The 13430-nt window shown below is 42.3% G+C and overlaps 1 protein-coding gene across 1 annotated transcript in view; it reads left to right on the plus strand.

Moving 5' to 3' along the window:
• The window catches only part of LOC124545283 (ataxin-2), a 136276-nt gene that overhangs the window by 74360 nt on the left and 48486 nt on the right, over positions 1-13430 (plus strand). The window contains exon 10 of the mRNA XM_047124166.1: positions 6166-6307. Coding sequence (XP_046980122.1) covers positions 6166-6307 — 142 coding nt within the window. The remainder of the gene's footprint in view (positions 1-6165; positions 6308-13430) is intronic.

The following is a 13430-nucleotide window of genomic DNA, read 5'->3' on the forward strand; positions in this document are numbered from 1 at the left end:
GATAGACTGGCTAAATTGGCTACTAACAGGCCATCTCTTGCTATTGGCATTCTGGAAATAGACCTTCTCTCAGCATTATGTCATCTAGTTTTGGGACTCTAGAATGCAGAATGGCACACTCTTTCTTTGCCGAACAAGCTCAGGTCGATAAAGGATTCTACAACTATGTGGCAGTCTTCCTTACGGGCCTCTCGTAAGGCCTCTGTTGTCCTTTGCCGGTTCCACATTGGCCATAATTGGCTGACTCATGGTTGTCTCCTCCATCGTGAGGACACACCTCCCTGTTGTTGTGGATCGATGTTGACTGTTGTTCACCTCTTACTGGACTGTCCCAACTTAACCACCCTACAACTGACTCTTAGCTTTCCTGACTTGCTACCCCTGGCGTTAGCTGACAGTGCCTCAAAAGCTGATTTTGTTTTACAGTTTCTTCGTGATGAGGGTTTTTATCGCTTTAAGGGTGGGATGGCAGTCCCCATCTTGCTCCACCCTTCGCCCCGATTGGACTGGCTTCGACTGGGCTTGGTGGTTCACCCCCGTCCTCTGCCTTCCCACTCATTTCCTTATGGGGTCTGTTTTATCCTGAGTGTCTATCTTGTCTACCTGTGCTTCTTCCTTCATGCTCCTGTCATTCATCACTTTCTTTCCCTCTCTTCTTCTGCCTTCTTCCTTCCTTCTCGGTCAAACGTTTGTAATTTTATGGTCATTGTAGTTCCCTCTTATAGTGTGAGGTTTTATCAGTTTTAGTTATTCCAATGTCGGAGGGACTGATGACCATCTAGTTTGGTCCCTTCTCATAACCAACCAACCAACCAATCCACTGAACTAAATTTCACTACAGTGCTTCATTGCACTTGACCTTGCTGCTAGGTTAGCCTCTAACAATGATATGAAATATGTTATAATTTTCTTAACTGAAGTCAGTTGAAAACTTTAGTAATTGTTACTTTTATCTACAGCCTAAACAGCATTTAATTAGAACTGGGGAAGAGTGACTGCAAATGTCAGTTCTGTTGTATTAACTCTTCTGCTGTGTGCAACTTGTTAGTGAGAACACAGTCTTGTGTGGGGAGCTGGATTTCCACTTGAAAGAGAATTTGTACAGTCTGTATTCAATGAACCAATGAAGTACTGTGGCCATAGGAAGAGAGTAGCTCTCAGTAACAAATCCAGTTTCTCAGAGCACTAATTCTGGGCTACTTTAAAACTGAATCAGTAGAAATATAGATGTTGAATCTTTGTGTATGGCAGTTAGTGTTCTCATAACAATAGATGTCCTTATATCTTCCAACAGTTTTATAACTGTAGCGTTAGATTAGATTGGATACCATTATTACTTTTGTTTCATGGAGGTGAGACAGTAGCATAAGAACCCCAGCTACACTCAATACTTTCACTGAGATCCATGTATCTGTAATAATGTAAGCATTCAGATGTAATTCTGTCGTAGTAGAATGTGATTAGCCTCATGTAACTTGCTACTTTTGAGGTATCAACTCGCAGGAGGGGAAATGATACTATTACTTTTGTAATGTCCACAGTGAGTCATCCTCCCTCTTGTGCCACTAACTGTTGGACCGGTATAGTTGGCCCCATTGTTCACCCACTGTAAACAGCTGTATATTTTATAGAGTATTGGTTAGGTCTGTGTGGCATACATTCCTGGTATGTGTCTGTGTTAATGCTACACCCCACCTCCTGCTCACTCGATGTTAGGCTGTTAAAAATCACAAGCTATTTTAATCACACATTAGCCTGCTGTGTCATTCATGATTTGTATTGAAAAATTTCCATCAGATTATAGTGTAGTCCATCTATAAATTGTGTACTTGTCTCAATAACAGCTTTTGTCCACAACTGAGAGATTTGGGAAAGTGAAAGAGTGCTTATCTTGCAGGGTGGGGTAAAGTTCTTCATATGGTCACGCATGTGTGGTCATGTGTAATGTCCCTCACTGAATGAAATGTTGAACTGCCTTGATGAAAGTTAAGTGGATTCTACCCTCATCCCTGTCAGGCTCATCACTATTGATGTCATCTCCCATTAGACTAACATCCCTAATGCCCATGGCCTTACTGCTATTGAACTCTACTTTTCCCAACACCTAATCGATTCCAGGACAACAACCTCCTTCCCAGTCGCCATGACCAACTATATCCTCACCCAGAATTACTTGTCCTTTGAAGGCATTACCTACAAACAAATCCAGGGTACGGCTGTGGGCACCCACATGGCACGATTTTATGCCAACCTATTCGTGGGCCATCTACAGGAATCCTTCCTAAACACCCAGAATCCTAAACTCCTCACATGATTCATATTCATTGACGACACCTTTGCGATCTGAATCGAGGGTGAGGACACTCACGTTCCTACAGAACCTCAACTACTTCTCCCCCATTTGCTTCACCTGGCCCTACTCAACCCAACAACCCACCTTCCTAGATGTTGACCTCCACCTCAAAGAATGCTATATCCGTACGTCCGTCCTGCCCGTATCAAACCTACTAACCAACAGCAGTACCTCCACTTCGACAGCTTCCACCCTGTTCCATACCAAGATGTCCTTCCATACGGCCTAGCCACCCATGGTAATCACATCTGCAGTGACGAGCAATCCCCCTCGTAATATACTGAGGGTCTCGCTGAAGCCTTCACAAATCATAATTGTTCTCCCAACCTTGTACAGAAACAAATTTCCTGTGCCTTATCTTTCCAGTCTCTCGCCACCTTACAATGTCCCACCATCTATCTACCGAGGAACATTCCCTAAGTAACTCAGTACCATCCAGGATTGGAGCAGCTGAGTTGCATTCTCCACCAGTGTTTCGCCTACCTCTCGTCATACCCTGAAATGTGAAACGTCCAGCCAGCTCTCCTTCCTACCCCTCCCACAGTGGTATTCTGCCATCCATCAGGCCTACACAATATACTCTTCCATCCCTACACAACCTCTGCACCCAACCCCTTACCTCATGGCTCATACCCCTGTAGTAGACCTAGAGTCAAGACCTGTCCCATACATCCTTCCACCACCACATACTCCAATCTTGTCACAAACAACATCTATCCCATCAAAGCCAGGGCAACTTGTGAAACCATTCGTGTGATCTACAAGCTGAGCTGCAACCACTGTGCTACTTTCTGTGTGGGCATGACAACCAACAAGCTGTCTGTCTGCATGAATGGCCACCAACAAACTGTGCCCAAGAAACAAGTGGACCACCCTGTTGCTGAGCACGCTGCCAAACATGACATCCTTCATTTCAATGTCTGCTTTACAGCCTGTGCCATATGGATCCTTCCCGACAACACCAGCTTTTCTGAATTGCACAGGTGGGAACCTTCCCTGCAATATATCCTACAGGGTTATTACAAATGATTGAAGCGATTTCACAGCTCTACAATAACTTTATTATTTGAAATATTTTCACAATGCTTTGCACACACATACAAAAACTCAAAAAGTTTTTTTAGGCATTCAAAAATGTTCGATATGTGCCCCTTTAGTGATTCAGCAGACATCAAGCCGATAATAAAGTTCCTCCCACACTCGGCGCAGCATGTACCCATCAATGAGTTCGAAAGCATCGTTGATGCAAGCTCGCAGTTCTGGCACGTTTCTTGGTAGAGGAGGTTTAAACACTGAATCTTTCACATAACCCCACAGAAAGAAATCGCATGGGGTTAAGTCAGGAGAGCATGGAGGCCATGACATGAATTGCTGATCATGATCTCCACCATGACCGCTCCATCGGTTTTCCAATCTCCTGTTTAAGAAATGCCGAACATCATGACGGAAGTGCGGTGGAGCACCATCCTGTTGCAAGATGAAGTCGGCGCTGTCGGACTCCAGTTGTGGCATGAGCCAATTTTCCAGCATGTCCAGATACACGTGTCCTGTAACGTTTTTTTCACAGAAAAAAAGGGGCCGTAAACTTTAAACCGTGAGATTTCACAAAACACGTTAACTTTTGGTGAATTGCGAATTTGCTGTACGAATGCGTGAGGATTCTCTACCGCCCAGATTTGCACATTGTGTCTGTTCACTTCACCATTAAGAAAAAATGTTGCTTCATCACTGAAAACAAGTTTTGCGCTGAACGCATCCTCTTGCATGAGCTGTTGCAACCGCGCCAAAAATTCAAATCGTTTGACTTTGTCATCGGGTGTCAGGGCTTGTAGCAATTGTAAACGGCTGTGGTATGTTTAGCTCCCTGCTTGCTTTATTCGTCGACTTCCGCGGGCTACGCGTGAAACTTGCCCGCACGCGTTCAACCGTTTCTTCGCTCACTGCAGGCCGACCCGTTGATTTCCCCTTACAGAGGCATCCAGAAGCTTTAAACTGTGCATACCATCGCCGAATGGAGTTAGCAGTTGGTGGATCTTTGTTGAACTTCGTCCTGAAGTGTCGTTGCACTGTTATGACTGACTGATGTGAGTGCATTTCAAGCACGACATACGCTTTCTCGGCTCCTGTCGCCATTTTGTCTCGCTGCGCTCTCGAGCGCTCTGGCGGCAGAAACCTGAAGTGCGGCTTCAGCCGAACAAAACTTTGATTTTTTTCTACGTATCTGTAGTGTGTCGTGACCATATGTCAATGAATGGAGCTACAGTGAATTTATGAAATCGCTTCAATCATTTGTAATAGCCCTGTACATTCCTGTAACCCTCCTGGCCCAAACGTTTGTTAGTCATTGTTCTCTTCCATCCAACCCTTCTCTGCTCCCATTCCAGTACTACACAGCCCTCATTCCACCATTGCACCCAGTGTTTTTACTTCTCTCCTTTTCTGCTAGTTCCCTCCTCACATCCATGCTGCCCTCCATCTAACATGCCGACTGCATGTAGCTGCCCTACCCTCTCTCCACCTCGTTCTTGTGTGCTCCCCAGCAGCACCTCACTGTCTGCCACCTCTACCCTACTATCCCTCCTCTTCCTGTCCCAGCCTCCTGATCCCCACTCATTTGCCAGTCCCATCATGCATCGGTGCTGCTGCTTGCAGTGTGGCCTCAGTTGCCTGAGACTGCAGTCGTGTGTGAGAGTTGTGTTTGCGTGAGCGTGTATGTGTGTGTCTTGTCATCTATTTTTGACGAAGACCTTACTGGCCGAACACTTTATTTGTGACAGTCTTTTTGTTATGCCTATCTGCAACTCAATATCTTTGCTATATGATGAGTAGCAGCTTTCCTTTTCATAATATTGTTACAATAATATGAAAAGGATGGATTGCTGCCTACCACGTAAAGGAGGCAATGAAGAGACAGCTAAAATATTAAGCTTACAAACAAAATTCTGCTTCTGAAATAGAAACATAAATGTGCGCACACGCACAAGCACAACTCGCTCATATTTTACCACAATCTCCAGGCACCGGAACCCAATTGGCAGTTGGAGGAACGACTTTGTCCGAATTGCTCTCGACATGTGTGTGGAATGGGAAAAAGCCCTAATAACTGTACAGTGGGAGGTACCATTTATTATGCACTTCTGTGATTCACAGGGTATAGAGATAGATCTAGGAGCTTGTGTGTTACCAGGCTTCACCATTGTGCCGGTCTGCAACTCAACACCACCTCCATGAGGTGATCAGCAATCTATCCCTTTCATATTAATGATGTTGTTGATAGATACCTAACTCTTAACATTTCTTTATTCAGTTCTTGTGACATTCATAGTCATTTATTAAACTTTACGTATCACGGCATTGAATGTACTTTTTTGGGGTAACTCCAGAATTAACACCAAAACAGAAATTTCAAGAATCTTACAGTGTGTTAAATACCCTGTTTGTGTATTGAAAATAAAATATTATGTAGCTAAAGACCAGTAATACTTCTCACGTATGTAATTCCTCCCTGTTGGACAAGATAGCAAGTTGTTACCATATAACAAGGTAGCTGTAATCTCTCCCAAAGCAATGCCTTTCAAGTGTGAATAATGTATAAATTCTAGACTAGTACAGGGATGTTAACAAATGAATATATATCTGTAGCAATCTAGTTTCTTGTGTCTGTTACCAGCGTTTCGTTTGCACTGAGTGCCATGATTGCATGGTTATTTTGAGTTGGTATTGTCTAAAAATATCATACCATTCTGTAACTCCAGTTCTTGTAGGTTTCAACATAGTTATATAGAACTACAAGATTTTCTTTCTTATTGCAGAGGTCACCCAGTACACCAACACCATCAAGACCTCAAACACCACAGTATGCTGCTGGTATGGCAATGGTGGTTCCAACATATGTAGTGACAACAAGCCAACCTGCTTTCACAAATCCTAACCAAGGAAACCGCTTCCGTAAAAGTAAGTTAATTTATTTGTGCTGTTCATAAATTACTTTTTTGTTTTGTTGGTGATTGTGGAATTCTACAAAAGTATAGTAATAAATAAAATATTATTTGCAGCTGGTATTATGTTTTGGAATGTCCTTGTACATAATATTGACTTGAAAGGCTTAGCATTGATTTAATGTGGCATTATAGTATTGGCCAGTAATAAATAATAATAATAATAATAAAGACGACAACAACAACAATCCTGTGGATGAAGCAAGTCAAGATAGATCTGGAGAAGTCGAACTTCTGAGTCACAAAAATTAGAAATACATTTAGGAAAAGTGGAAATACATTTAGGAAAAGTGTTAAAGATTTCCAAGGATTTCAGACTTAAAGCAGAAGAGCTTAAGCAGTGCAACTAAGGAAGTAGGCTGCAAGTAGGCTACTGAATGCTTAAGGAGTACTAGAGAAAAGAAACACTTCAGATGAAAATAAGACTAAATGTGTAGCATAATCCTCAGTTATCAGTTCACTAGTGAAACTGTAATAGTGTAACATGTGGAAAAAGTGTATTGATCTTAAAATGACAGTCAGGTAGGAAGAAACAAGAGTAAGTAGTGTCATTTAGTCTTCTTATGCATTCAGTGTTGTTTAGTATGTTAGATCTTTTTTTATATTTTGATGTAATTATTCATTTTCTCGTTATATTGAAGAATAGTGAACATTACTGGATACACAGTGGAGTTGCCTCTTTTCTTCATTCATATTTATAAAAAAAAATCTCTCTCTCTCCCTCCCCCTTCCTCCCTCCCTCCCCCCTCCCCCTCTCCCTCCCCCCTCCCCCTCTCCCTCCCCCCTCCCCCTCCCCCTCTCCCTCCGCCACCCCCTCTCCCTCCCCCTCTTGAATAGTAGAATAGTAGTAACATGAATAAAAAATGTGAAATCTGTTTCTTTATCAGCTGCAGGTTCCTTACGTATATCCTCAATTTAAACATCACTTGGGTGAAACAGTTAAGTTTCTGCGTCAAAGGAAAATACAGCCAAGAGATACAGAATTGCTGGTCAGAACTTACCTTCAGGAGGCAAAATGTTTAGTTCTACTTATAAACATATATACAAACAATTTAGGAAAAGACAGAGTAATACTTACTGTAAAGATTACTTGTTAAGTTGCAGACAGGCACATTTAAGACACTTATACATAAGCTTTTGGCCACAGCCATTGTCAGAAAGAGACACACACAAATTATTTATTCACACAAGCAAGTACACACAACGCATACATCACTGCCAACTCTAACTGCTCGGGCCTGCCGTGCCGGAGTTGGCGGTATGCGTGCTGCGTGAAGGGAGGACCAGAAATTCTGACCCGAGATGAAGTCAGTGGTATGTGTGTGTGAGGTGTGCTTGTTTATGTGAATGAATGGCATGTGTGTGTCTTTTTATGACAAAGACTGGGACTGTAAGTTTATGTGTAAGTGTCTTATTAATTGCACCTGTCTACAACTTAATGTGTGATCCTTAATCTTCATGGTAAGCAGCAATTTGTCTTTTTGTACATTGTTGATATTCCTACCTGGAGTTTCCAGTGATATATATAAAGTGTTTAATAATTTTTCAGCAGTACCCCATCAGTGCATACAAAAAGTTTAGACTGGATTAATAAAAAAAAGAGAAAAGTTGAGATAGTGATTTTAGCCCTCCCTACTCCATTTGAGCAAAACACGCAGAATATTCATAAAACAAAGTGAAACTGCCAGAAAAGTCCTGTGGGATGTTGTTTTAACTCACACCTCACATTGACTCGAGTGTCAGTTATGCCATCACAGTATTGATCCTTGGAGTGAATTTCTGCACTTTTGTTGTTTTCTGGTAGGTTTAAATTGATAATGCCAAGTCTTGTCACTTGGGATGATTTCCACCAGAAAAGACTTTCTGCATTTGGCATTTGTTGAGTCATGGCAGGTGTGTACGAGTCATTGCTTTCGTTTGGGAATCAAGCTGTATGGGATAGATTCTGCACATACTTGATTTATAGATGTTACTCATTATGATTTGTGCAACAACGTCAACACATTATGGCCACACATCCATTATTTAACACTGCCTGCTTGAATGGACATCAGGTTCACAGTTGTTAGTTCAAGCTGCACCTGTAATTACCATGCTGATGTAAGCCAAGAATAAAATCTGTCTAAGAACTTCCTGGACAGATGCCTTAGTTGGAGGGTGTTTCTTTTCAGTAAATACAGGATGAAATTGAGGGACCAAACTTCAACCAATGAAACATAAATGTTCAAAGCAAGTGAGAAAGTGTCAGCTTGCGTGACAGCAGGAATGAATTGTATCTAGAAATAATTGTTTTGAGGCCTAAGAGATGGCACACTCAAAGTAAAATTGACATTAGGAAAAGTAGATGAGTGAGTTGAATTCTCACGGGATTGCAGTGATTAACCATTGTAGGAACTTTCAAGCAAATTCAAATAATAATTGTCTAACAATTGTGATATGGAACATCAGAGCTTCTAAGATTATACAAGAGTCCAAAAGTTACAAAACTCTGAGTGGAACAGTCACAACATTCTTATTCAAAAATGCCATTTTGAACCAATGTTTTAACAACTTCATAAATGGGGAAAATAAGAATGTCTTCACCTTATTGCACTAGCCTTCATGTGTCATTGCAGTTTAGGTTACTGAATCAGACACATGCTATGTCATGTCAATACTGCTAGAGAGCAGTGTACCCAAGGAAAAGTTCTTAGCATCACTTTCGCCATTTCCATTAATAGCATTACATCCAAAGTAAGCAGTCCAGTTGAACTCTACTTATTAATTGTATATTTCTCAAGTTCCTGCTCTTCATCCAGTCTGAGCTTGTTCACAGCAACATAAGCTTAAGGCGATGAAACAGTGGATACGAAAATTGATTTTAAATTCTCATAAGGAACCCATTTTGTTGATTTTTAACTGTGCACATTTTTTTATCTTCTTGCCATTGACATGATAGTTACCGTTTTAAAAATTTCAGCAACTGTTTCATTTTTTGTCTAGGCTTACTGATCTCAAGAATTTGAAACATCCTAAAGTCCAGACTTGAACACAGCTTTACTTTATATAGCTCTCCAAAGTAGACATTTAAAGGTATTGTTGCCCACAATAAGGGTATTTGGTTAGCAAATAGTGTCTATGAAACTAGCCCTGTATCCAACGTTTCGAGACTGATGAGGGACTGCATTTTGAGGACTGAGACATGTTACCGCCGCAGTCATTTATGTACAGTAAACCTGCTGATCCGTCTTTTGCTTGGTAGTTCAGAAAAGGGCTGCATGCAACAAAACAATTCAGAATTCAGGAATGAGAATGCCTTGAGAAGTGACAAATATTAAGCTCCAAATCGGGTGACTCAAGTAGCCACACTGGCCAATTAAAAAGCCCAATCAGCTTTTGAAAATGTCAAATGGTTATTCTTTCGTATAAGATCCTGAAGCTCAGTGTCCCCAATGTGAGTAATTTATGACTTGGAAATTTACACTATCCAACAGGCTCTTGAAAGGATAAGTCACTGTAGCAGGAAATATAACATTTGCTCACTCTGTACCGTCAAGTGAAAATGTATCCAACATAGTGAATGATTCAAAACATTCAAGACACTTTCCTGAACATTCAAATCCAAGGGAAGGATGTATTTTTCTCATTGGTACCGGATCGTGCATTCACACTGTAATGTTTGCAGGAACCAAAGGTATAGCACAGGTGATTCTATCTCCTTGTATGTTTTGTCTCACCGGCAAGAAGGAAAGTTGAGCCAGTTGGAAAAACAGCTGTTGAGAGTAATGAACAAGAACCTGTAAGTGATAATGCCCAATATTCAAGCTTTTTCATGTCCTCCAAACCATTGAGATAGAAGAAAGTGGTGCATTGCTCCATGGCCAACAACTGCTTTTTTCCCGGACAAGAATACCCACCAGTTCGCAGTGGTACTAATTGTTCCATTATTACTTCTTAGTGATGACACGGTTGCTATCTTCCATAAGTTGAGCATGCAGCATGTATATCGGCCAGTGATCAGACAGACTAAAATTCATAAGGAAAGAAATGTTTGACGATAATGTTCAAAGGGCTTGAGACATTGCTTAATGAACACACAAGGAATACTCTGACTTTAGTTTTGACTCATGAAGGACTCTTATTTAAACTACTCAGTTGTAAAGTTTTATTTGAGATTCTGTGTCTGATTCATATTTGTATTACAGTACATTCTCAGAATTGAAGTTTTCTTACTCTTTGCAGAATTTGTCCCATCTGGTTTCCTATGTTGGTAATATTAATTTGCACCCAACTTTCTTTACATAATTATAAAATTTCCCAACTTTAACACTTAATGGAGCAATGCTCATGGGAAAAACCATTGTAGGTGACATAAAATGACACTGGTATCGCATAGGCTTTCAGTCCTGTTTGTCCATCGAGTAATGAAAACTGTTGATGGCACCTTAGTTCCTTTGTGCACTCTCTTTCTCACTTTTGAATGATTAGTGCTTCCATTGAAGATCAAAGCAAGATATAAAATCATCACAGTTTGACCGTACATTCCAAACCCGATGTGTTGCTAATGGGGACCATGTCGTCTCTTCCCGTGAGTGTCATGGGTCTTGAGTGGGCCATACAGGAGATCAGGCTAAAGGAAAAAGTACCTTACCCTGTTGCTCGCAAGTTGTTGGCTAGTTGAAAGCCCTGTGTTTACCATCTGATCCTTTTAGTACCCTTCTTGCTGTGCCTCGCGTTTACAAAAGACATGGCCACGCAGACTTGTCATCCCCAGTAAAATCCCCCAGTATCACGGTAGCATCCCCATCTCCTGCTATTCTGACTGTACAACAAGGCACCAAATCTACGTCCCTGGCCACAAAATCCCATTCTTCACATCCGGCAGGCCAGAAAGGACAAAAGGAATACTCCTGTGAAGACTTCTTACATCTCTCCAGTAAATACACCTCTGAGTCTTCATCTACCAGTTGTAATGCATCTAAGAAATCAAAGAAAGGCAAACGGTCTTCTCTGACTCGGAGGTCCTCTGGTGTTGTTGAATTTTTAAAAGACAAGAGTTTTCAAGGTATGTGTGTTTTCTGCCTTGTTGGACATCTTTATCCAGAGAAACTGCGTGCCTCAGGGCTCCGTCCTGAGCATTGTCCTCTTTGCTATAACCATTAAGTCTCCAGGCACCTCCAGCTCCCTTTTCATCGATGATTTTGCAAGCTATTGCAGATATATATGTACCTGTCTCCTTGATCGGTGTCTTCAGTGATCTCTCATTCGTCTTTACTCTATGAACATCAACAATGGCTTTCGCTTTTCCGCTGACAAAATCATTTGTATGAATTTCTGGCAGTGCGTTGGGTTTCTTCCACCATCTTTACATCTTGGGCCTGGTGCTCTTCTGTTTGCTGAAACTATAAAATTCCTGGGGCTCATGCATGGTAGAAAAGTTTCTTGGTCCTCCCATGTGTCTTACATGACTGCCTGCTATACCCGGTCCTTCAATGTCCTACATGTCCTAAGCAGTACTTCCCTGGGAGCCAAGCAGACCTCCCTTGTCCATTTGAATCTAGACTTTTGGTGTTTCATTTATGCATCTGGCTGGCTGTCCATTTTACACCGTCTAAATACAATTCACAATCATGGAATCCATTTGGCCACCGGCTCCTTCTACACTAGCCCAGCTGAGAATCTTTGTGCAGAAGCTGCCGAACTACAGCTGTCATAAAGGTGTGATGTTCTCCCCAGAGGGTATGCATCCCGTTTGTCTGCCATGGCCGGCCACCCATCCTGTGCCACCTTCTTCGATGATCCCTTCATCTCAGTATGGTCTGTTTCCCTTTTCTCTTTTACCTACTGGAATTTGCTTTCAGCTATTGCTCTGGTAGCCTAGCTTTGTGCTGGTGGCACCCCCTCCCCTCCCTGCCCAAGGCACTTGACACTCTTTGGGGGGAGGTTCGTACTTGGCTACCACAGGTTCCCAGCCTTAGCAGCATCCTTTCTCTTCCATTCTGCATATCTGTCCTCTTGGCATTCCTTTTCCCCTTGTCTGGGGTGTTATTGGGAATGTTCCGCATTTTCTGTCGCTGACATAAGAACAGTCTCATCACTTGTTTTTCATTTCCTTTTCCTTTCTTTGTTTGCTTTTACCTATCCTTCCTCCCTGTGCGCTCCTGAAGGCAGGCCCACACGTCTGACACATAACAGGTGACTGGGTAATGCATAATTCCCAGGCCCATGTCAACAGGTAGGATTTGCATGTACCCCCTGATACAGACCAGGCCCAGGGATGGTTGATTGTCTGAGCTGCTACCTTCCAAATTGCCGATTGGTCCCTCTATCAGGTGTTCGGGAGGTGTGACCTGAGGTGTGAACAATCACCGAAGGCAGTCGCGCCCCCTTGTGAAGAGGGCCCCCAGTTAAAAGAAGCATGCCATTGGAGGCGCTGGCAATCGGGGGGATTTTCTCGCAATGAGTCAATCATCTTCACAATCACTGTCTACGAAACGTAAACTGAATGACGCTAATGATTCAAAGACCCTTCCAGCTGCACCACAGTTCCTTGTGGTATCGTGTACTGAAGCAGGTTAGTCCTTCATAACGGTAAATCTGTTTATTATTCAGAAAGTTGTTGATACAGTTGCTGGCCCTGTGAAACACCCTGCCCTCGTTTATATTATGGCACCTTGCTTTTGGAGACTACTTCTGAGTCTCAGGCAACAACAGCTTGCCACTTTGCTTCTCCACAGCTATCCTGTTCATGTGCCCCTTGAACTTTGAATTCTTCCCACATGCTCTCTTTTTCTCACCTTTGATAGAGTGGTGCTTCTGTCAAAGATCAAAGCAGGCTATGATGTTATCACAGTCAGACCACACATTCCGACCCCAATGCTCTGCTACAAGTGTCATTGTTTCAACCACAATCGAATGTCTTGTCGACACCCGGCCAAATGTGTAACCTGTGGTAGGGATGCACACGAGGGCGATTGTCTGCCTCCTCCTCCCCACTGTATCAACTGCAATGGCAGCCATACCACCTCCTCTCAGGATTGTCTCATGTATCTCGATGAGCGGGCTGTCCAAGTGATTCAGGTAAAGGAAAAAGTGCCTTA

The sequence above is a fragment of the Schistocerca americana genome, chromosome 8 (genome assembly GCF_021461395.2).
Source record: "Schistocerca americana isolate TAMUIC-IGC-003095 chromosome 8, iqSchAmer2.1, whole genome shotgun sequence".
Taxonomy (NCBI): Eukaryota; Metazoa; Arthropoda; class Insecta; order Orthoptera; family Acrididae; genus Schistocerca; species Schistocerca americana.